The sequence below is a fragment of the Tympanuchus pallidicinctus genome, unplaced genomic scaffold (genome assembly GCF_026119805.1).
Source record: "Tympanuchus pallidicinctus isolate F22 unplaced genomic scaffold, pur_lepc_1.0 scaffold7, whole genome shotgun sequence".
NCBI lineage: Eukaryota > Metazoa > Chordata > Aves > Galliformes > Phasianidae > Tympanuchus > Tympanuchus pallidicinctus.
Window position 1 is genome coordinate 28,578,549 of NW_026294791.1, and position 24,210 is coordinate 28,602,758.

General features: G+C 41.0%; 2 protein-coding genes across 2 annotated transcripts in view; one reads left to right on the plus strand and one right to left on the minus strand.

Annotated features, from left to right (window-relative positions):
• Window positions 1–16,093, minus strand: part of PLA2G4A (phospholipase A2 group IVA) — a 107,310-nt gene extending 91,217 nt beyond the window's left edge. The window contains exon 1 of the mRNA XM_052665678.1: window positions 16,005–16,093. The gene's annotated coding sequence lies outside the window, so the exon portion shown is untranslated. The remainder of the gene's footprint in view (window positions 1–16,004) is intronic.
• On the plus strand, window positions 16,024–22,807 carry PTGS2 (prostaglandin-endoperoxide synthase 2). Its single transcript, XM_052665694.1, has 10 exons — window positions 16,024–16,140; window positions 16,529–16,645; window positions 16,751–16,894; window positions 17,395–17,538; window positions 17,943–18,124; window positions 18,927–19,010; window positions 19,186–19,432; window positions 20,609–20,895; window positions 21,048–21,195; window positions 21,349–22,807. The coding sequence occupies exons 1-10, from the start codon at window positions 16,089–16,091 to the stop codon at window positions 21,753–21,755; spliced, it is 1,812 nt and encodes a 603-aa protein (XP_052521654.1). The 5' UTR covers window positions 16,024–16,088; the 3' UTR covers window positions 21,756–22,807.
• The last annotated feature ends 1,403 nt before the right edge of the window (window positions 22,808–24,210 follow it).

Genomic DNA, 24,210 nt, shown 5'->3' on the forward strand with positions numbered 1-24,210 from the left:
GGCTCAGAGTGGTCACTGCCACTGGTGATCCAAGGAAGCAGGTAAGAATGTGACCTGACCTTGTGTGCTACCCAGTGCTGCTGGTAGAAAAAAAAATACCCTAGATTAGGTAGAAAGCTGAGTTGTGGAATCACCTATACCAGTCAGAGGGTTAGATACATATCAGTCATTTTATTCAGCTACATTTTAATGTGAACTATTTGAGCACATCATAAATGTTGGTGTTTTGTTTTTTTTTTCCAGAGACAGCTATGTTTGCAGATCCTTTCTTGCTATGCATGAGAAGAACCTGAAAACTTAGCTGAAAATGTACAAAGAGGTCTGATTTAATGGGCATAAATCATGTTTATGTTCAGGCTTTGCAGTCCCAAATCCCAAACTCTCCTTGTTTTGGGGATTATTTGCAATTCCTGCCACCAGAGACTTCCATTGGCACTGCAATTCAGACATCGCATTTTGTAGGAGCACAGAAGGGTGCCCCTTCCCAGAAGGCAAGACATAGTGAGAAGTTCTGCTGCTGCTCCAGTTAGAAGTTGACACAGGAGCCTGAACAAGTCTCAGCGCATTACGTGTGAAGCTTATGGCAAAGACCTAACTTCAATTTCAAAGTCATTCTTCTTCAGCTTGGGAAAAACTGGTTCATTTACCCAGGTCACATTTCTTTAGGATTTCTCTGATATGTGCTAAGCCAGTGCCTTGTCAAAAAAGGCAAGCATGGAAACATGCCATAAACCAGGAACACACAAAAAACATTCACTTCCTATTGTTATGCTTTCTTTGTAATAAAACCCTATTGTTTTTTTTCCATGTTCTACTGGAATAAATGAGATTTTTGACCACAAACGAGCACAGTCTCAGAAGCCCTGAGACTGTGATTAAGTCAAGACCTGAGAAAGTGCATGTGATTCACACATATTCTTATGCTGTCAGTGGAGAAGATAGCAATGCTTTTGCTCCTAAGAACGCACATCTTCTGAAGGACTATCTCTACTGCTAAAAACAGGCCTTAAATGTCTTCAGCTGGTGTATGGAAATATAGATGATCTTTACCTTCCTGTAAATGGAATGGTCACCATTTGAAACAGGAGAAGCATTATCACAGAAAAATCTTTAACATAATGCATACATTTACATTACGTTTTTTTTTCTAAGTTTTGTATTAGCAGCTTAAGAACAAACAACAAACTCATTTTTTTTTCTGTTTATAAAGTTTTCCCAGGATGATGCCACTTGCATTAATTCCTCTTTCATTACCCTTGCAGAGAATTGTGACTGTTCAGAGCTATGTCTGTTAAAGTCAATATTAATTGATCAGATTCAGCAAAGCAGTATCATAGACTATATATATTATACACACCATCACAATAATAAACTCAAGAGTGACCACTTCTCCTGATCATAATCCTGTGAAAAAAGCCTGGGGACACAGTCATACCATTCTCAATGGAGATGTTCGCAGCATGTTTTAAAATCAAAGTACTCCACAAGATCAGCCTCATTTGATATCTAGCTTTCCCATTTTTAAGATGCAGACATCACAAAAAGAATGACTATTTCACAGAAACTTGATCTGCATGAAGCTTGATCTTACTCAAAGTAGCCCTCTGTAGCTCCATTCCCTAGCAAGCAAATCCCTCTGGGAATTTGACTCTTGGGGGCTACCAGCTATGCGGATAAACTTTGAGTCTGCTCCCAAAAATGTTAACTCTTTTGAGATTATTTCTGTTACTCTCTTTTGCAATTAATAGGCTATGCTTAGATATACTGAATTCACCTTTCTGCATATTTATCTCACTGAATTCATACAATACAAAAAAAACCTAGAAACCTGGCAAGGAAAATGTTGGGCATATAACCTGAGAGAAGATAAAAACAGGCATTATGTGTACATTGCTCTTTGTGCTTACTGTTGTTATGCATACGTTCTCACAAATTTCAGCAAGAAGGGCTCTGAATCATGTCCATGTACACCCAACCAAGCGCAACTCACTGCATTTTCAGTTGGAAAACAGTGCAAAACCAATCATTTTCCTTTTTGAAAAGAAAGTGGGGAGAGTGGAAGAGGAGGAGAACCTGCAAATGGATGTTCACTTTCAGTCTTAGTAAGTTCTCCCCCATATTCTCTGTGTGAAAAATCAATAAACTGTCTGTTTCCAGTTTCCAGTTATTTATTAAGTCCAATTTCTGAACTGAAGGCATTTCCTCAGCTACACAGGAATAACTTGGTGACGTGCAACTTGCAGCTCACCTCAGTCCCCACGCTCTTCAAGAAGTGGGGTTTCTGACAGCCTATGTGAGCTGGAAAGTTCTTATAACTGGAGAAGGCAAATAGTTCCCTTGCACAGTTCCCATGCCGTGCCATGCCACATAGACAAAAAGAGGAGTGACTTCAGAGAAAAAACAGGCTACCACTATATTTATATTTCAAGATGCATTTCCTGAATACTTCGTAAAAGTCAAATTTGCAACCTGATTTGCATAATGGTACTTTATTCAGTAACTGAATAGAACATTTACTGCTGGTAGGGTTGTTTGCCTTTTTGTAAATTATTACATTTTATTTTTAAGGTTAGCAAATTCTGTGGGTTTTTAGAGGTCTTCCACTTAGCTGCCATAGCCTGAAGTTTCACTAACTCTCAAAAGTGTCATTTTTGTTTTGGCTTCTCATTAGAAAAAGATGAAGGCAGTAATTAAAAAGATGGAGAAAAGGAGATTTTAGTTACCTATTCCTTTTTTGTACAGAAATCAACAAAACAATGCCTCACGTTCCCAAAAAAGCAGGCACAGAATGAATACACTTTTGAAGTGGTATTTAATTCAGGAAATAAATCAGCTCTTGTCCAATGAAACCTAGCAAATTAATTGGGCACAAATGAACATCAAATGTTCAGTTTCTTGTTTCATGACTTTTGAAAGCCCAAGAGGAGCTTCAAATTCTCCATATGCTGCAAAACATAACAAAATACTATTTATGTGGGTCCTTGCACAAACCCATGCAAGCCAATTTGGAAGTTCATCTGCCGTGGTTCATCTCATATCAAGAAACCATGCAGTGCAACCATACTGTGATAGTTCTCTCTAAATATGCTTTTGGACAAAAAACGACAAGTTTTCTTCGAGAACTGTCTGCCCAAGTTCTGCTTGTCACATTTTCCTAATGGTCTGCTGTCTTCCAAAACCAGTAAATAAAAAAAAACTCCTGGGAGCCACAGTCTGGTCTGTGACAGACACACTGGATGAGCAGAGGAACGCATCCATATGGCAGGCGGGGCTGAAACAGTCAGCCCTTGTCAGAAGGAAGTACTTTGTGTATGCCCAATGAACAACATCATGCTGTATTTTAAACCAAAATTATGCAAATGAGGAACACATTGTTTGAGGAAAGCTTGAAGGTTGCCTTTCAATCCTGGGTATGAATATAGATATAGCAAGCATCAATATACGTAAGTTACTCTGAAAGTAACGCCTGCTATTTATTTCCATGAAAATTACGAAGGATACAAAGGGAGCAGAAACACTGTTTGATAGAGCAAATTCTCAGCAATAAACACTAGTTTTTAATACAGTCACTACTACTAGACAATTTGTGCAGATGAGTTGATTGAGATGCTCTTCATTTTGTGGTATGACAGCTGTGTGTGGCTCTCCAAAGTGTGGCTTGCTTTTCACATCACTGTCACCAGCGTTAAAATGCACCACTGACCACCTCACTGTGCTCACATCCACTGTTTGGTCTCCATAAATGTTCAGCAGGTGTCAGCGAATGTCAGCAGGTGCCGTTTTTTCCTCACTGAGGAATTTAATGACACTCCTTTGCTTCATACACATCCATGTCAGGCACCATTCTGTCAGGCTGCCCCTCTGCTGTCATCTGTCATAAGGCAACAACATGTAATGGAGTGGTGGTGGGAAGGTTCAACCTCTACCGCCAAACCAGCAAAACCTGCCTCCTAGGGCCAACATCATAAAACAGGAGGCACTATATTTGGAGCCCTTGTATTTAAAGCCAGAGAAAGAGAATATTTTCCTTAAGATAAGGGCATGGCTATGCCAGGTGACAAAGACTGGTTTTAATCCAAAATAGGTTAACAACTCATTAATATGTTGGTTAAGTACTGAGCAACATAGAATAGTTTAGCAAAAAGAAGATTAAAATTAACTTCCTAGTTAAGCTGGAATCAAGAGCACCTGAAGAAGGAGAGATTTTGAGATTTTCATCTGGATAAAATCTAAACAGGGTTAGGGTATAAAGTGAAATCCATCTATCTCAATCAGTGTTATTTTTCGTGACAGCAAACCCACAGACGCAAGGAACTGGTTCCCCACTTGAACAGTTAGACAAGTGCTATCCACCTATCAGGTACACTGCAAGAAACCTGGATTTGATCTGAAGACAGATTTCTGCATATGGGCTTGTTTTTCTCCTGTTTTCCACAACAGTTCAGCCGTCCAAATGTTGATGATGTGCGTAAATTCTTTATTTCATGTTAATCTTACACCAATTTGTGTTGAGAGGGCTTCGAGGTAGTAGGAAAACGCTGAAATACTTCATCCCCAGGACAGTGCTGTAGAGTATCCAAAACATTGCTGTGTAAATCCCCATGGAGCTGCACAGACTTGTTGGGGAGCAGGTAACCATGAGCCAACACCACAGTGCTGCTGCACAGCGTGGTGCAGCAAAGAATGTTACCCACACTACCTAGAAATTCCTGCTCTGCAAAGCGCTTTGCATTTGCTGGGGATTTTTTTTCCCATTCAGTATTGCTCATAGTGTGACAATAATACCTGACTTTTCTGAGTACAGTACCGCCAACATGGCATTTACATTAATTTGTGTTAGAGCCGGGGACAAGGAGCCTTGGGTAGGAGGGCGAATCATTCTCACCAGCAAAAGGAAACGACAAAGTGTTCTACATATAAATATTTCTCCTTTTCCTTCCTGAGGGAAAGAGTACAAGCATTCCAAATCCCCAAGAGCTAAGTTATAGCACTCAAGAATGACTCTGCATGTTTAATCGACACAGGCAGGAGTGCTCTAACGAGTACATCGAAAGGAAGTTCACAGAGCCATGTTTGCCCTCACCATGTTCCATTCACAGTGCCCTAAGGTGCCTGCGGGCCTCACCCAGAGCCAGCCAAGGACAGCGAGGGCAGAGAGTGGGTTGGGACGCTGTGGGAGGTGTCCTGCAGGCAGGGAGGTGGGAGAGCTGTTTTCACTGGAGCCACAGCCCTGCACAGTCAAGTCCAGAGGAAAGGCAAGCCCTGCAGAGTGCCAGCCGTTCCTCTCCCAGCAGGAGCTAAAAGCCCTAGATGCAGTACACCCTTCTCCCAGCCAAAGGAGCAGCAGGTGAGGAAGAAAAGCTCATATCTAGTAACCGCTGGAACCGGCTATTGACCCAGGAACTCATTGGCTGCATCACAAAATGCTGACAGCTTTTGCAATAGCTGGAAACCAGCCCCTTCGGAGGAGCTGGTGGTGGTCCAGAGAAGCAACAACTCCGGCACAGAGCCGGCTCCCAAGACAAGCTGATGAGGTGCTCTGCCGTTTCCTTCCAGACCTGCCCACCAGGGAAGCCGAGCTTCCATGGAAGCTGGCAGTCCTGAGGTCTCTGGCAACTCTCTCCAAACAAGCTCAGGAAAACTGCCACACAAAGAGATGACCCAAAATAACACACGTTGCCATTGCATGCTGGAAAGCCCTCATTTACTTAATGAGTGGCCTGTAAGGAGAAGCAGTGATAGCACTCAGCCCATTTCTCCTCCTTCGGGTATAGGATGAGAAATAAACCAAAAAATATTTTAGTGGTATCTGCTGTATAAACAGATAAACAGTGAAACAGAGTCACAGCAGTATCATACCAAACAGACAATTACTTCAGGTCCACCAAGAAACACCATCAATGTTTGTGATATAAGACATAATGTGTGGAGTGAAATAATCAGAACTAATCACAAGATCACATGCATAGCATTTACTAATGGCAATGACACTATCAGCTAGACCTGAGTTAGTCCTTCAGCCTGTGTGCTGACAATTCAGCACCTGGAATCCGGCTATACCTGAAAGAAATAAGCACATACCCTTTCCTGAAAAAATATCCTCTCAGGAGGCAGACCTTCTGCTTTGTAAAACGATGTTCCTACTGGCAAAAGGTGCATTTCAGCAGTGGAATTTGCTGTGTTCTGGTACACTAATGAACTAAAATAGAAATTTATAGAAATAAAGTAGATGACTTTCCTGTCACAGTAAGCAGGCTAAAACCTCTAACACAGCTCAAGCAATGATAGTTATTTTCCCTGGCAGATACTAGATTAGACAGTCTGTGTGTCTGATCTAGTACAGCCATTGCAGTGCTTATATCTCCTTAATTATTTTATATCTTAACATAATTTACACATTTCCCTTAATTGAAAATTCTAGGGAAAAGAAATTAAAGACCTTCAGAGAGTAAACAGTGAGACTTTATTTCCCTCAGGGGCTTGGTTTTCAGCCCAGCAAGCAAGTCAGTTGCTGGTGCCATTAAATAATTGGCCGTCTTTTAAAGCATAAAAGCATTTGAACAATTTCTGAATTATTTTTTGTTTGGTAAGGATCATATGTCTGGCAAGACATAACATGATGTGATGTCTCCTGCACAATCATCTAATTTCACTTTGAAAAAGGCAGGACTTTCTCCAGATTTTCTCTCCTGAGCCCCATATTTTGCTGGCAGAATCATCCTGCATTACAATTCCTGTTCTGACCTAAGCAGTGCAACTCATGATATTCCCCAGCGCCTTCAATTCACATTGGTAACTGCAAGAAATTATAGCAAGTTACCCACCTAGCTAGAGTTTTCAAAGGTCTTTAAGGAAAACGATCACACGGAACAGTTGTTCTCTAGTCTCGAGTCTTTTTCAGCTTTTTTCTCTCAAAATTTCCTTTTTCTTTTTTCTTTGAAAAATTTTGCGTGTGTGTGTGTCATAAGAACATGTTGGAGGAGAAGCAAAACAACAAGCAATTACAAGGACACTGGGACAATGGAACACTCTTCTGACTTAAACCTGGGAGTAGGGATGACCAGCAAGAAGACACGGTTTGGGCAGCCCAGCCTGGAGCACAACCTCCCTATAGACACCTCATGAGACACCGCTGCAATTTGTGCCCGCAGCAGTCCCTGCCCATCGCAAAGTACTGCCACCAGATCTGTGTCATGGAACATTTTTGCCTGACACCCAGTGACTCCTCCAACCTCTGCAATGGGAAGAGTCAGTTTTAATGAACTCAACATCTTAACACCAACACCTTAATCCACATCCAGTCCTTAACAAGAACGCGCCCTGATGGCACCTGCTCACGTGGGCTCTGTGTGAACGCTCACAGCAGGAAGAAGGTGTACCCATCTCCTGAGATTCTGCTCTTGTCCCATATTAAACATGTCGAAGCCCTGACCAGAAGCCTGCCTTACCGCAATACACACATCAAACATCCCAATTATTACTCACCCTGGAGATTCACATACAGACAGCCTGTTGTGGCAACCTGATGATCCTTATGGGTCCTTTCCAAGTCAGGATATTCTATGATTCTGCGATGCATTAGATTAGAGAATGGCAAGTCATGATGAGACATCACATTTGTGCACTTCAGGTAGCAAAAAATAAAATATCCCAGTATTTCCACTAAGCATTGCTTTAGGGACAGAGGCTTGCAGTGAACCACTGGGTCGGTGAGTGCATCCCTGCACACGCACCGACAACCATGCAACGTTTAGGCTACTGGTGCTGCAGTCCTGCATAGCTGCTCTGCATATCTCCCAGCCTCTAATTTTTTGCACTGCAACTGGGGTTTGAATGCTCTGCCATGCTATTCTGCTAATTCCAGATTATCCCTAATTCTCCTAGTTATAAGTGGGAGTATTTATATAGTATGCACATATGGATAAATGCTTTACACTGAGTTAGATTTAATCTTTTATTTAGGTATAATCCTATCACAGTCCATTTTACATAGTTTATGCCAAAGTGCTCCTTTTCTTCCCTTTGGTAGTGATGGAAAATTCCAAGATAAAATATTCACTGCTGTAACAAATGACTGGTTTACAGTTGCATGACAAAAGAGCGTGAGATTGCGTGAAAGAATTCACTAAAGTTAAGCAGGAAGTAGCTAAGAGAAAATTCCAGCATCTGCAATGAGGAAGGGAGCAGCATTTGCAAATGTTCTCTCTATGGATGGATTTTCCACAGAAAGGTAACCTTTTGATTGTTTTGATCTAAAATGCTTATTATAAATGGCGTAACACGATCAATTACCCTCATACAATTTACAGCTTTGTGAGATGACAAAGCAGACAAAATGTCAGCTGATGCTTCTTTATGTAAGAAAGTTATAAAATCTCATGACGTATTTGTCACATCTAATAGATCAAATGTCTGCATAGGAAATAGAAAACACATTGAGGCTACGTTGAGGAAAAATGGAAACTACTAAAAAAAAAAATCACACAAAAAAATCACGATAGCAGAGAAGTTGGGCGCTGATTGCCAATAAGAAAAATCTATTTCCTTTCACTCAAGTAACAATGAAAAATTCCCACAGATACTGTTAAAATAGGAAGAAAATGTCAAAGTCAAGGGCATCCAAACAAAGCTTCTTGAAAAATTATTAGCTACATTAAATAATAATAATAATACATACATACTAATAATAATACATACATACATACTTAGATTTGATGCATTCAGGCTGACCCCCCCCCCCCAAAAAAAAAAAAATAAATAAAACCTGATAGCTTTCATTTATGGCCTTTTCCTTTTAATTCACCCATAAAAGACTTAAACAAAATATGACAGATAGCAATGGGGCTGAAATATCAAGGGCAGCCTCTGCCGCAAACTCAAACTACCCCATAGGATAAAAATGTTCTGTTTCATACACCATTGCCTACACTCCTTGGAAAAAAATCATCCTAGAGTGCTTCCAGCTGAGTTTAAGTCACTTAGAGTTTGTTTTTCAGGAACTAGTTGGGCAGGACTGATTTTGTGACTACAGAGTTTGCAAATGAGGAAAAGAGCAATGCTGTCTAATACACTTCATCTGAAAAACAGGAGACACGATTCTGGAAGTCATTTTTGCAGAAGAATCATGGATTAACTTTCATTTAAAATAAGATGAACCCCACATCTAGTCGCTTCCCAAAGTAGAGAGCTCACCTGCTCTTTGGATAAGGCAGATACTGAATTTTTACCTGGCGATTCTTATTTTCTGTCTGGTTGTGTGACAAACTGATGTTTATCAAGCACCAAGAAATGCACAGTTTCCCTACAGCTGTGTTATAACACATGCAAAGGGCAAATAATCTATAAAGCAAGCAAGCAGCAGTGGGAAATACCTAACCAGGAAGCCACGCAATGAGGTGTCTCATTTCACACTTCATCTCACTAGTTAAATCTGACATTAAGTCATTCTTTTCAACTTAGTTTCAGTTTGGCCTTTCACTCTTTATTGCCTCCGTCCAGAATGATTCAGAGGATTAAAACAAAAAATCAGGCATTAATAAAACAGAAGCAAGGAAGGAGTTACTTGAGAAGACGTTAATGATAGAAACTGCAATCTTCCCATATTGGAAAGCATAATCCAAAATTCCTCTCAGCTTCCAAATAAAAGACAAGCAATGGATTTGTTTCTTTTTCAGCAAAACAAAAATTAATTTGGGACCAAATTCACTCAGCTCTTCCCTAAATTAGCAGTAGCTTTTTCTTCCAACTACCCATTAGTTCTGCCAATTTCTTTCTAGGATAATTCTGGAAGTAAAAACTGAATTTGAATTTAAGGTACGGCTCCTTTTTCCTAAGCAATTCCACACCTGACTGGCCTCCCATCTCAACCCACTGTGCTCCCTGAAGCATACCTATGCTGGCAGGCAGGGCCCACACGCAGTCCATGATGTTGTGCTTCAGAGCACAGCCACCCATATCCTGGACCTCGTAGATTTCCCATTCATACTCAGCTTTCACTGGAACACATTTCTTTGCATTTCAGATGACAAAAGCAAAACTGAAGCAGTCTAGAAGCTCCAGAAATTGTTTTTACCATGATTTTTTTTTTTTTAAACCTGGAAAAAAAATTGATCTCCTTTACTGAAACCAGGTAACTGAGCATTTCACCTACAGAACTGGGGTCCCCGTGAAACCGAGACCCAAATGACTAGAATTCTCCAAGAGACCACATAAAAAGACAGAAAAATGGCAACCCTGGCCAGACAAACCGGCTGGTTTCATGAGAGTTTAAAGCAAGCACACAGACACACATTTCTGTTAATACATCTCTGACTAGCAGAAGGCAGCAAAAGAAGCATAAAGACAAACTTCCTCCTCAGGTCCTTCAGTTTTCAAGAATGTTTTCAGAACACACAGATTTATTATCGTATCTTATACCCAACAACTCTGCAGAGTGTTTGTGCTGCAACATATTTAACATGATGGTGATGGGGAGCTTCAGATCAAGCATGTTTTGCAATAAAAGAGCAGAAAAGTACAGGCTGAAGAAATATAACAGGTCTATTTGCCAGGAAATAACATGACGATGAGACTCCTACAATCACAGAGGAAGGGAAAACATTTGAAACATATTAAAAAGAAGTGAAAATAAATTCACTGCCAGCTTCAGTGCAAGCAGCCCCTCTGATTTCAATGTCAGCTGATGCAACGAGTCTTTGGTTTTACCATTTTTACTATGCAATGTGTGCATCCCACACAATTCATTGATCGGGCTGTATTTCTATTTTCTTAGAAACCCATAAAGGCAAAAAATGGATAGGAAAAAAATGCAATTTGTTTCATTCCATTCTCTAAAGCGCCTGTAAATATTTGATTCATGTTTCCATGAATGTGCCACAAATACCACACTTAATTTGTAACAGTTGTGACAGATGTTAGACTTGGAGCTCATGATGAACACAGAACTGATACATGTTCAGACATGGATCTTTGTAATTATCAGCAGAAACATGCCTTTACCTGGCACTGTGCACTGTATACTTGTTCGTTTATAAAAACACAATCAGTTAATTAAAGGAGCTGACCAGCACACTGCACCAGCAACTCGCTGGGAAATACACGCAGTCCTTGGAGATTGAAGCTCCCTCTCCAGAACATTCCCAACAGAAAAGAGCCTTTCTGCTACCCATCATATTTTGGAGCAACAAGAAGACCCACTACACAGGTGAACATGGCAGAGGTCTAAATCACAGTTTCTCACACTCTATTTTACTTCTACTCAACAGCATACTGCTCAATGAAAAGAATCAGGTTTTGGAGTATTTTTTTTTACCTCCAAAAGCAATTTTCCCAGGGATTCTTTTAGATGTACAAGATCCTTCCACTCACTACAATTAAAAGTTTAATAGGTCTGTAACTTAGAGGCTTTTGTCATTTTCACCCTATATGATGCAAAATAAGAATAAACTCACACCTTCTCCTTATAAAGCTTAACTTCTTCACCATATGGAAGGAGAGGGCAGGTAGAAAACAAGAAAAGGAAAAAGGCATTCTTAATACTTGATTCTTAAACCAAGTAAGAAAGGTGATTTGTGATCATTAAGTGGCAATATCTTATGTTCTCCACTTCTCTTTTTAGTTAAGTTACTTTAAATTAATATGTACATATATATTTTTGTCTGCCTTTTGTTTAAGAATCTATTGACAACTTCATCTTATGGAGTTCAGTTACTAAACAGAACACTGTGTGGCTTGCTTCATAAGTGACTGACTTATTAGAGCTCACCTTGAAAATAAAGTGCCATCTAAATGGCAAAAAAACCCACAACATATGAATACCATCATTTATCATGACATGCAGAAGAAAAAAACCATCCAGCAGAAGGGGGCAGTAACATTCAGTGAACCCTTCTGCATTTCCTGCTTATCTGTACTGGGGAGGGAGACGCTGGACAGCAGCCTCAGTGAAAGGGACCTGGGGGGATCTTGCTGGACAGCAAATTGAACATGAATCAACATTGTGTCCATGCAGCCAGGAAGGCCAACTGTATCCTGGAGTGCATCAAGCACTCCAGCGTTGCGAACTGGCCAAGGGAAGTGACTGTCCCACCCTGTACTACACCGGTGCAGCTTTGCATACTGCATGCAGCTGTGGGCACAGTACAAAAACGAATAGAACTGTTTGAGTGTGTTCAAAGGAGGGCTACAAAGATGATAAAGGGTCTGGAGGGGAAGAGATGTGAGGCGTGGCTGAGGTCCCATGGTTTGTTCAACCCAGAGAGGCTGAGAGGAGGCCCCATGTTGGCCTATGGCTTTCCCATGATGGGGAGCAGAAGAGTTGCTCTGAACCCTGCTCTCTGTGACAGCAGCAGGGCCTGGAGGAATGGCATGGAGCAGTCGGGAAGGGGCTTGTGGGGGTTAGGGAAAGATTCTGTACCAGTGGTTGGGCACTTAGCAGGCTGCCCAGGGCAGTGGGCACAGCCCAAAGCTGTGGAGCTCAGGGGGCATTAAAACAACATTCTCACACATAGGGTTCAGATTTTGGGTAGTCCTGTGTGGAGCCAGAGTTGGATTCAGTTATGTCTATGGGTCCCTTCCAATCTAGGATATTCTGTGATTCAGACGCTTACTGCTTCTTTAAGCAGAGCTGCCATAAACAGGCCTGGTGGGGTTCTGCCTACTAATATGGGGGAAAATCTATGTTACTTTATATCCACTATGTATATAGAACTATAACTTAATTTCCATGTGTTGTTAACAAACATCAGAGTGGCAGAGGCAAATTTAACTTCAGGGATACAAACATTCCCAATGATAAATGAAGCTTTTCCTAATTTTTCCCTCCAAGCCATGCCTACAGATAAAATGAACGAATGAAGACAGTCAGGAAAAGAAAAACTGCATTTGTTAAAATAAATAAATAAATAAATAAATAAATAAATAAATAAATAAATAAATATTGTGGCTTTGAAAGCTATGCTTAAAAATTGTACACACCTTGCAAAGAAGACGAATGATGGACAAACATTCCCACTTTGCAAAACCTTCATCTCACCACCACAAACATGCCACGAACATCTCAGAAACATCATCATTCTTATCAGAACAACACAATTTGCCTAGGTTTTCAGGGTTTCGGGCAAAGACAAGCCTATCTGTGGGACTGCTTTTTCTCAGAGACCTGGGTGCACGTGGTGGGTAATGCAGAAGGATAAGGATGTCCATTGTGTCCCTCAGGGGCATTACTGAGGCATGCCAGATTGCTGAATTTTCTCCTAGTGATTTCCTGAAACTCAGCCATCAGGAGGTAGCAAACTGGCCTCAGTAAAGAACTGTGAATTCAGCAGATGCTCTAGACAGAACTACCTGGAACAGAAACAGGACATAAGGGAAACATATGGGAATCACCAGCTTCAGAAATTTCAGTCAAAGTGAAACTGCTCAGGTAGAGAAAGCTACTCCATTCCACACACTGCTTCATCTAGAGCAAAGGATATCTGAAATGATCACTGGAGAAGAAAAATAATGGTGATTTTTTTCATAGACACTTTATATGTTAAATAAATAATGAATTTGTTAGTTGATGCAAAGACTCTACACCTGGTGCTGAATGCTGCCACAGCAAAAATAATTTATTTATAAGAAAAAATCTCATTCAAGAATATGATCAGATCTTGATTACAAGCAATTTCAAAACAACACGTGATGGTGAAGGGCACCCTTTGGAACAACAACCATACCCCATCTCCCTGATTTTCTATCACCCTGCTTCAACCTGCCAGAGCAGGCGCTGGATGCCTCCAGCTCCAGCACAGCCATTCACTGCACAAATGCCCCTTCCCAGCATAAAGCAGACTGAAGAGAGCTCACATTTCACCACACACCCTGCCTGGAGCCAGTACAGCCGTGGTGCCAGCAGCAGCATCCCCTCACTCTCAGCAGAAAAGTTCTGCTGTTTTGCTCAAGGTGTATAGCATTTGTTTTTGTAATGAAAAACCTTTACTAATACATTTCCCATATCTACATGGTACCCAAGCAAGGTTTAATCATTTCAAAGATAATTCTCTACTACGCAACTCATTCAGTTTTCCCTTTATCACTGTTGCTTTTACATCTCAGAAATACTGTCTGCATTTACCAATTCCCACACAATTAAAAAGTAAAACCTCGCTTGTCTGATGTTTTCAGTCTTAGTGCCCAACAACATCCATCACCACTTTAAGAGACGAAATAGGAAAGGTGTGAAATGAAAATGCAAAACTTGTAAGGCTAGACCTCGATCCATGGTGCTGTGTGTAGGGGATGTTCCTCTCTATACCCTGTCCCATGGAACACTACACTCTACAGCTTCCTGAAGGGAGGTTGTGATGAGGAGGGGTTTGGCCTCTTCTCTCAGGCAACAGGACCCGAGGAAATGGCCACAAGTCTTACCAGAGAAGGTTTAGGTTGGACATGAGGAAAAACTTTTTCTCTCAGAGAATGGTCAGGCACTGGAATGGCTGCCCAGGGAGGTGGTTGAGTCGCTGTCCCTGGCAGTGTTCAATAGGCGTCTGGATGAGGAGCTGTGAGATGTGGTTTAGTGTTTGTGGTAGCAGTAGTGATGGGAGGATGGTTGGACTCAATGACCTCGTAGTCCTTTCCAACCTTGTGATTCTATGACTCTAACACCACTTGTGTTTCACGACCAGACGTTGAGCTCATAACGCAGGAGCCAGGCTCCATGTTTCACACCAGGGAGGGCTGAACAACCTGCAGAAAGGCACAGCAAGCAGCAGTGCGTGCAGGGACAGGCTCCTGACACCATGTTGTGCTCCATATGTGCGGCTGAGGCTAGTAGTGCTTTGTAGGGACACTGACACCTACACATATCTCTCTGTGTGTGAGCATAAAATCAGAAGATGTGTCTTGTGCTATTGCAGAAGAATCATGCAATGACAGACCTTTGTGCACCGCTCTCTGAAAAGTCTTGATGACCAATTACCAATGCGCACAAATTATTCACTCAGCCAAAGCATGTTTCTTCAGAGCCAAAAATAAGATTTTGTTTAAATCGGACTAAATCCCTTTTCAAGGCAACAATTTGCAATGTAAACACCATCACCTCAAATCTCGAGGCGTCGTTACAGACCCGACCATGGCTCGGAGAGGGCAGGCAGTGGGGGAGGCACAGCGCGGCCCTTAAACCACGGCCCAGCACCGCGCGGCCCTTACACAACTCAGCAACGTCCTGTTGTTTCGTAACCTTCCGTGCGCAACAAAGAGTAAAAATAGAGGTAACGTGTGCCGGTTAGAAATCTGTGACAAAAAGCATCCCGTCTGCGTGCTGCTAGGAGGAAATGAGCTAAGATTTTGTTTACAACGTGACTGTGCTCAGAGCAACGGGGGCACTTTAAGGCAAAGGCAAGAAAAAAAGCAGTACTACTCGTATGGAGGTAAAACTCCTAATAACGGGATTGGCAAATGTGCAGAAGTTAAACCAAGTATGCCCCAAACACCCATCTCACCCCGCAGCATCCGTCTGCGGCACCACGCTGTGCGACGGGCTCTGCTCCGCGCGTGAGGAAACGCGCTTCACTAAATGAAACTGCCGAGATGACCTCACTAAAAGCGAATGAGCCACGATCCAACCAAGGCTGGGTCAGCGGGGGGTCAGCAGCGTCCGGCGGAAGGAGCCCGGCACACACGATGCCGCGGGCTGCCCGCTCCGCGCGCCCACTGCGCTCAGTGGCGCTCAGTGGCACCCCGCGGCTGCCCCACTACGCTGCACGGTGCCTCGCGGTGCTGCGCTCCCCTGCCCCAAGCCCAGCGCACTCCCTCAGCGCCCCCTCACGTGGCGCCAGGACCGCGCCAGACCGAACCGAGAGGAACGAGGCACGGCCCGCGCCCGGGGGCGGCCCACAGCAGGTGGGAGCGGGGGGTGGAGCGGGGCGGAGCAAGGCACGCGAAATCCCCCACCCCTTTCGTTAGTTTCCGGGCCGGGGGGGGGGAGGTGACTCACGGCGGGATGTATAAATGAGGGTGAGTACCTGGCTGCAGTACGATCTGTGCGATTTCGAGCGTCCTTGGGATTTCAGTAGCTGCGAGGAAAGCGTAAAGAAGCCCGCCGGGATATGCTCCTGCCTTGTGCGCTGCTGGCTGCTCTCCTGGCTGCTGGCCACGCAGGTGAGTGTGGGGTGCGGTGGGCGTCTGGCCCCGACGGGTTCCGGCTCTGCATCCCGGTGCTGCGGGCCACGGTGCTGCGGGCTCTCGGATGGGCGGCGGCGGGCCGGGCCGAGGCAGTGCTCGTGGCTGGAGCGTAGGACTTCTGTTTTACGTGCTTCGTGACTCTGAAGTTAGCGTTGGCAGGAGGGCTGTCGGACCCCCCGCTAAGCCAGTGTTCAGAACTGGTTCGTCGCAGCCCGCAAGCAGTGCGCTTCCATACTTGTGTCACTGATGTTGCCGGGAGATGCCCGAAATCTCGTGCGAGTGGAACTCGTTCTGCTGCCCACCCTGCGGTGCTGATCCAGTAGAAAAGGCGCTCTTTTAACTGCGGCGTTTGATTTCATTCCAGCCAACCCTTGCTGCTCCCTCCCGTGTCAGAACAGAGGTGTGTGTATGACAACAGGATTTGATCGGTATGAATGCGACTGCACGAGGACAGGCTATTATGGGGAAAACTGTACAACACGTAAGTACCTCTGATCTCTGTGCGGAAATGGAGTCTGAGAACTCAATTACAGAATTGCAGGTTATTCTGAATAGCAACTTACAGTCTTTCCATCTTTGCTCACAGCGGAATTCTTCACATGGCTGAGACTAACATTGAAACCTACACCAAATACTGTCCACTACATTCTCACCCACTTCAAAGGAGTCTGGAACATCATCAACAATGTTTCCTTCTTACGAGATACTATTATGAGATACGTGTTGACGTGTAAGTATACATTCACTCTTCCAGTACTCCCGACAGGAGCTATACGTTGGGCTCCAAATACTTTATTTGATTAGTTTATTGATAAAATAGCAAGAGGAAAATGTGTTATGGTAAAAGCACTTTAAAGAAAACTTAAGATCTATAAGCATATTCACGCTTGGTGTGAAATAGGCTTTCAGACATGGGGTTTGTTTTTTTTTTTTCCTCAAATAAAATCTCAAATTTTGCTAACACAACCTGAACCATTTGTTATAAATTTAGTAGCTGGATCCAACTGGTAAAGGATCAGTTCCTATTATCTATTAGCCACAAGTTACTGGAGTCAAATGCAATTATATGTGTGGAATTTATGAATGCAACCGCTGCCAAAAATACATGGAAACAATGTAGCACTGTGACTTCTTTTATTTGGCATATATCAAAGTGGAGCCTAAGAAGTACTTTTTTTTTTTTTTTTTTTTTTTTTTTTTTTTTTTTTTTCTCTCCTTCTCCTCTTCCAGCAAGATCACACTTGATTGACAGCCCACCAACATACAACAGTGACTATAATTACAAATCCTGGGAAGCTTATTCCAATCTTTCCTATTACACAAGAAGCCTTCCACCAGTAGGACATGACTGTCCAACACCGATGGGTGTTAAAGGTAAGGAATAAGGATGCACAGTGTTCATTTCTAGGAATGTCATTTATCTTGTTGTCCTAGAAAACACCAACAGATCTGATTGTCTGCAACCACCCTAATGCACTGTTGACTTTGAGAGTGGCAATGAATGAGTTATATTGTGTAATGACCTAAAAGATAACCATTCTGGCACTCATTATTGAACTGTGTTCTAAAACCAGGAATTAGAAAGCTTTAATAAATTCAAAAAAGTGTGGAAAACCTATGACTACAACCAACAAAAAGGAGATAGTTCCCCTTGTTAGTAAGCTGCTGTCCTTTGTAAAAGAGTTGAAAATGGGAAACCTGTTTGGTTGTTAGGAGCAAAAATAAGTATGAAGCATAATTGTTGTGAATATCTTGCTATAAGGAAACTTTTCTTCTAGGTAAGAAGGAGCTCCCAGATTCAAAACTGATTGTGGAGAAATTCTTGCTGCGGAGAAAATTTATTCCTGACCCACAAGGCACAAATGTGATGTTCACATTCTTTGCCCAGCACTTCACTCATCAGTTCTTTAAGACAGACCATAAGAAAGGACCTGGCTTCACTAAAGCTTATGGCCATGGGGTAAGATCATATCTCTGGAACTTGAATGCGGCACTAAGCTCTTAGGAGCAACCAAGCAGTTAGAATATGCAAACACTAGTGACTGTACTGTGCAACACAGCAACAAACTGTTGGCTTTACCCCTTACGTGGCTTATCGTTAGGCAAAATTCCAGCTACTCAGTAGCATCTCTTAGGTCAGAACTGTTTGTGCCAAGCACATAATTCTGCTTAAGATCTCTGTACAGTGAGGACTGTGAATTCTTCAAAGAATCTGCTTTTACCTAAAGTGTGCTAGATGTAATGAGTGTTTTTAGAACTACTCCGGACTCTTTCCATCAGTTGCAGAGATGCTTTATACAGTATTTTATTTTGTGCTGCTAATTAGACAGATTTAAAAGAACTTGAAAAGCAAAAGCAAATTTGGATTTTAAGATATTTATCTATGAGAAAAATGGTTTTGGGATGAAGAAATTCTCAATATAAATATAGTTTGCGTGTCTAAAGCAGAAATCTGTAACATCTTTGTGTATATATAAAGAGCTGTCTGCTTAATAAATTCCATTGACACTCTAAACAGAGTCCTCTTAAATTGCCAGTGTGATTTAAAAACTTAATGCAGAGATTGCTGCAGTTGCCAGGAAATAATTTGGCTTCATCTTAAATATCAGTGTGTGATACTTATAAGGTAACAATACTGTAATCAAAAGGTAAACATCTGTGGATGCCAGATCATCTATTAGAAATAGGACCTGTCCTAAAATAGCAAAAAATGTGGCTTGTTTTAACGTTCTTTTCATGTTCTTAATGCTCTTATTTTACAGGTTGACTTGAACCACATTTATGGAGAGACTCTGGAGAGGCAACTTAAATTGAGACTTCACAAGGATGGAAAACTAAAGTACCAGGTACATCTTATCTCAACTGCCACCTCTTTATTGACTGACATGTTTCTTAAAATTACTGCTCTGTTTGCAGCAGAGCTCACCTGAAGTTGGCATTAATGGAGTCAATGTGGTGTAACGTATAAGCATCTTAGCTAATAATGCTCTTGTTCTTTTTCCTGTGCCCCCTCCCTGGCAGATGATTGATGGAGAAATGTATCCACCAACAGTAAAGGACACTCAAGCAGAGATGATCTACCCTCCTCATGTTCCTGAGCACCTGCAGTTTTCTGTTGGACAGGAGGTGTTTGGCTTGGTCCCAGGCCTAATGATGTATGCAACAATATGGCTAAGAGAACACAACAGAGTCTGTGATATCTTGAAACAGGAGCATCCAGAGTGGGATGATGAGCAGCTATTTCAGACTACAAGACTCATATTGATAGGTGTGTTATTTTTGCATGTAAAACTCTTAATATTCTCTTGAGGTTGACACTTCTGCCCATTTCCTATGGCAGCTGCAGTAAATTTAATAAGAAGAAAAATGTGAGGAAATAAATTGACCTTCATGACCCCTACTGAAACTGTATAATACTGAAGCTGTAAAATACAGCTTCCTCCTGCCCATGTTAAATACCAAAATGAAGAAAATGGAGTCAAGTGATAGACACTTCTTTTTATCTAAGGGAAGCAGAACTGAAAAGGCAGAAGCTAAGGTTAGTTTTCTCAGAGAAAAAGCCTGTGAGGTTAGGTGACCTCAGTTGCTCTCCAACTATGACAATTTCTTCTGGGACTGGGTGAAACCAAGTATGCTTTGAGATGGGCTATAGTTAAGTCAGAAAAGCAGCATAGAATAAAACTGTATGTTTCTTATGTCTTACTTTCTGTTAAATGGTATTACATCTTGTTAATGTTGATACACACAGTTGAAAAAGTCTGTGCCCAAATAGCGAATGAAACAGTAAACCAACAGAAAGCAATTACATTAATCAGTTCAGAAGCTGAGAGACTGCCTTGAGATGCTGACTTCCTTTTCCTCCTACCTCTATCCCAGATAGTATTATACAATCAAATGCAATGTAGACAGTAATTAATGATTTTCTACAGGTTTTGTAGAAAACGAAAGGAAGTATAGTTTGGGAGAGGATAAGCAAAGTGGTGCAAGCTGTGGAGGTGGTAGAGGGGGGAAAACTTATCTCCCAAAATATAAATATCCATTCCATAATAGAATCATAGAATCACCAAGGTTGGAAAAGACCTAAAAGATCACCCAGTCCAACAGTTCACCTATTCCCAATAGCTCCTACTAAACCATGTCCCTCAACACAACATCTAGTCTTTCCTTGAACACCCCCAGGGTCGGTGATTCCACCACCTCCCTGGACAGTCCATTCCACTGCCTGACCACCCTTTCTGAAAAGTAATACTTCCTCATGTACAGAATGCTAATGAGTGTATTATTCTTGATTTCTATAGTTTTGAAGGTTTTCTGTGCGTTTGTTCCCTAGAGAAGCTTAGAAATATGCCCTCAGAGCAGGGTAACTGCCTGGTAATTCTTAGGGGAAGCAATATTGACTTTTTTTTTTTTTTTTTTTTTTTGTATCCTTTTTATTCTCCAACAGGAGAAACGATCAAGATAGTTATTGAAGATTACGTGCAGCACTTGAGTGGCTACCACTTCAAACTGAAGTTTGATCCTGAGCTTCTGTTCAACCAGCGTTTTCAATACCAGAACCGAATTGCAGCTGAATTCAATACTCTGTACCACTGGCACCCACTGCTGCCTGACACTTTTCAGATACGTGACCAGGAGTACACTTTCCAGCAGTTCCTCTACAACAACTCCATAATGCTGGAACATGGCCTTTCCCATATGGTGAAATCTTTCTCCAAGCAAAGTGCTGGCAGGGTAGGTATTTTCCTCAAGTTACTAGTATGGAAACATCAACTTGTGGGTTGAGCAGCAGTTCAATAAATCTATCCAGAACTAATAATACAAAGATACAACTTTCTCAACTTTCATGTGGAGTTCTTACTACTTTTTTTGTTTCTGTCAAATAGGTTGCTGGTGGGAAAAATATTCCAGCTGCAGTACAAAAAGTAGCAAAGGCTTCAATTGACCAAAGCAGAGAAATGAGATACCAGTCCTTGAATGAGTACAGGAAACGCTTCATGTTGAAACCATTCAAATCATTTGAAGAACTTACAGGTAACAGTTTTTAATCTTTCCTTATAAACAAGTTCAATTTTTCCTTAAAGTGGGTAATAGAAACCTGTGATGCTATTTCTGAACTTCAGCAGGATATTGTTGTTGTTGAAACAGGACTTTCCACTTACTGTTCTTATTCATTAATAATTACAGGAGAAAAAGAAATGGCTGCTGAACTAGAAGAGCTTTACGGAGACATAGATGCTATGGAACTGTATCCAGGCCTTCTTGTAGAAAAGCCAAGACCAGGTGCCATCTTTGGTGAAACAATGGTAGAAATTGGCGCACCGTTCTCTCTGAAAGGACTGATGGGAAATACAATATGCTCCCCTGAGTACTGGAAGCCAAGTACCTTTGGTGGAAAAGTGGGGTTTGAAATAATCAATACTGCCTCCTTACAGAAGCTCATCTGCAACAATGTGAAAGGCTGTCCTTTCACTGCTTTCCATGTCTTAAATCCTGAACCCACAGAGGCAACTATTAATGTTAGTACCTCAAACACAGCAATGGAAGATATCAACCCCACACTACTACTGAAAGAGCGATCTGCTGAGTTGTAAATTAGCCATCTAATTTATTTATTTATCTAAGTTATTCTATTTATAGCTCTAGTATTTAGAAAACAAAAAGCAACCTTTTGCATCTTCACTTTGAGGGTTGCCCTAGATTCCTTACTCAGGTAAGGCTTCATTTTAGAAAAAGGGATTTTCTGTGTTTCAGCTCTGTAGTAGCAAATCCCTTGTTAAAAGCCTTCTGTAGCAGAACTACGTATTCCAAAATGGACCAAGTTCCAGCTTTTTTTTTTTTTTTTTTTTTTTTTTTTTTTTTTTTTTTTTTTTTTTTTTTTTTTAAACTTGTTTTAATACTTGACTAAGGGTGTTAGGATTGTCTTCTCACTTTGATAGGTCACGTAACACTACAAAAAGCAAGTTATTGCCTCAGCAATTTTTTGAACTTGAAAACAGACTTTCAGACTAAAAATGAGAGCATGATTTAATGAAACTGCTAAAAAAGATTCTGAATTCCGTATGAGCACTCCAAGATTAACAAATATGTTTGAGACTTGCTTATTTAAAGTCAAAATGCATTGCGTTTGTCAATGATACTACCTCTCCCTCATGCAAATAAGGCACTTTGTATAGTAATTTACATGATAGTTTTTTTTTTTTTTGTAAGTCTGTCCTTTTGTGTGGCATTATACTTTTTCATCATTTTTAATTTAATTATTAATTTAATTATTTAAAAATAAGAGAACTTGTCTGAAATCCTACTTGTTTTTGAAGCATGTGTCGCAGAAGTATTATGTGAGATGATGTTAACAGAGGTACTGAGCTTAGACACGACTGTCAAGCAGGAAAACAAGGCTGCTTGTATATCAGTAGACATTTTACTTTGTGAGTTTGGGGAGATCTTAAACTTAATCCAAAGTCTATTAGTGTGGGGTTGTTTTTGTTTTTGTAGCTGTAACTGTCTGGTCAATATAAATTCTCTGGATGGTATAAATCTGTTATTTTAGATAAAACTATACAATCCTTTTGTCCTTAAGGACATGAGTATAATATAGGTTTGTGTAGCCAAATGGAAATTATTGGGGAATAATTTAGAAAATAGAGAGAGGGGGAAAAAATAAATAAATAAATAAATAAAATTGGGATATTATATAAACATAAGTAGCACTGAGTGACCTAAACTTCAAGGCACCAAGGCTTTGTTAATCTAAGTCTACATAAATAGAGCTCTAACTCATCACTATAAATTGTTTATTTGGTTGGAGGGGGGATGTTAATGTTTTATTTATTGAAGTATAAACAGAGGCATTTTAAAGGAGTGGCCTGAGCTCTAAGAAGAAAAAAATAATAGCTAGCTAAGCACAAAATGTCCCAGACACATTTGTCCTGGTCCAGCATTGAAGTATCTAGTCTCATTGGGGCACATAAGAACTTACGTGGGATCTTGTACCAGCACTTCAACCTTTGCATATAAGGGTATCTTTTTTTAATTTCTAGAGAAGAAATGTAGAAGATGATCTTCCCATAAAATCAGCTGGGGAACTGTAGATAAAAAGAATGTTACTTCAGACTGGAGTAGAGCAGCAACCTGGTATTCTATGCCCCCAGCCAAAATTCCTTGGCTACTTGTGGAAAAGGACTTGTTTTATATTTCCACCTGAATCTCTTGAATGCTTGTAGAGGCTTGTGTTGTAATGACTGTGGTACTAGTATAGTTTGACTGTGACTTCTGTATTTCTGTTGATTTGTTTAAAGATGCTGATCATGTTCTACAGTGCAAACTTTAAGTGTAACTGGTAGCACAAATAGCTGACTCCAGATCTCCTACAGCAATTGGTACTAGTGACTGATTTGAGGTGGTCCGTGGTATAAATGCTTTGGGAGATAGAAGGGTGTTTTTGCTCTTTGTATTTGAGGCACAGAAGGAAGAAAATTCAATAACCTTGTAACAAAAAAAAAAGGGGCCAGTACTGTGTTCAATTAGTGAAAGCTACTTAATTATTGATTAAGCATGTAGCTATCATTCAGACCACCTTTGGAATGTGTTAGAGTATCTACTAACATTCTCAAGGAAAACAGTATGTCTTAAAATCAAAGGAAGACAAGTCTGGGCAGATCTAGTTATTTTGAGGTAGGTAAAAAAGAATTCATTTAAAAAAAAACAAAAAAAAAAAAAAAAAAACAAAACATTTCAGCCTTGTTCTTACAAGCTGCTTTGGAAAGGAATCCAGTTCACTCTACACTTTGTACTCTGAAGCCATGTTTATCTGTGACCCAACCTGCTGGGTTTGGCTGGGTTCAAGTTGATAGTGATAAATGTGTATGTTTGAGATTATTTATTTAAAATTCTGTGAATTGTTTTTCACACTATTTTTATAGGACAAGAATGTTTTTTTTTTTTTAAAAATGCAATTGTTTATATAAATAAATTGAAAACATTATATTGATGGGCTCCTTTGTTTCATGCCAAGTGTTGTTGAAGAAAGTTGTACATCATCCAGCTGCC

Bases quoted from the DNA above. Each gene is read 5' to 3' on its own strand.
- PTGS2 (XM_052665694.1), top strand. From the start codon at position 16,089: ATGCTCCTGCCTTGTGCGCTGCTGGCTGCTCTCCTGGCTGCTGGCCAC. The intron at 18,125-18,926 runs GTAAGATCATAT...CTTATTTTACAG, and splicing joins CTAAAGCTTATGGCCATGGG to GTTGACTTGAACCACATTTA. The intron at 19,433-20,608 runs GTGTGTTATTTT...ATTCTCCAACAG, and splicing joins TACAAGACTCATATTGATAG to GAGAAACGATCAAGATAGTT.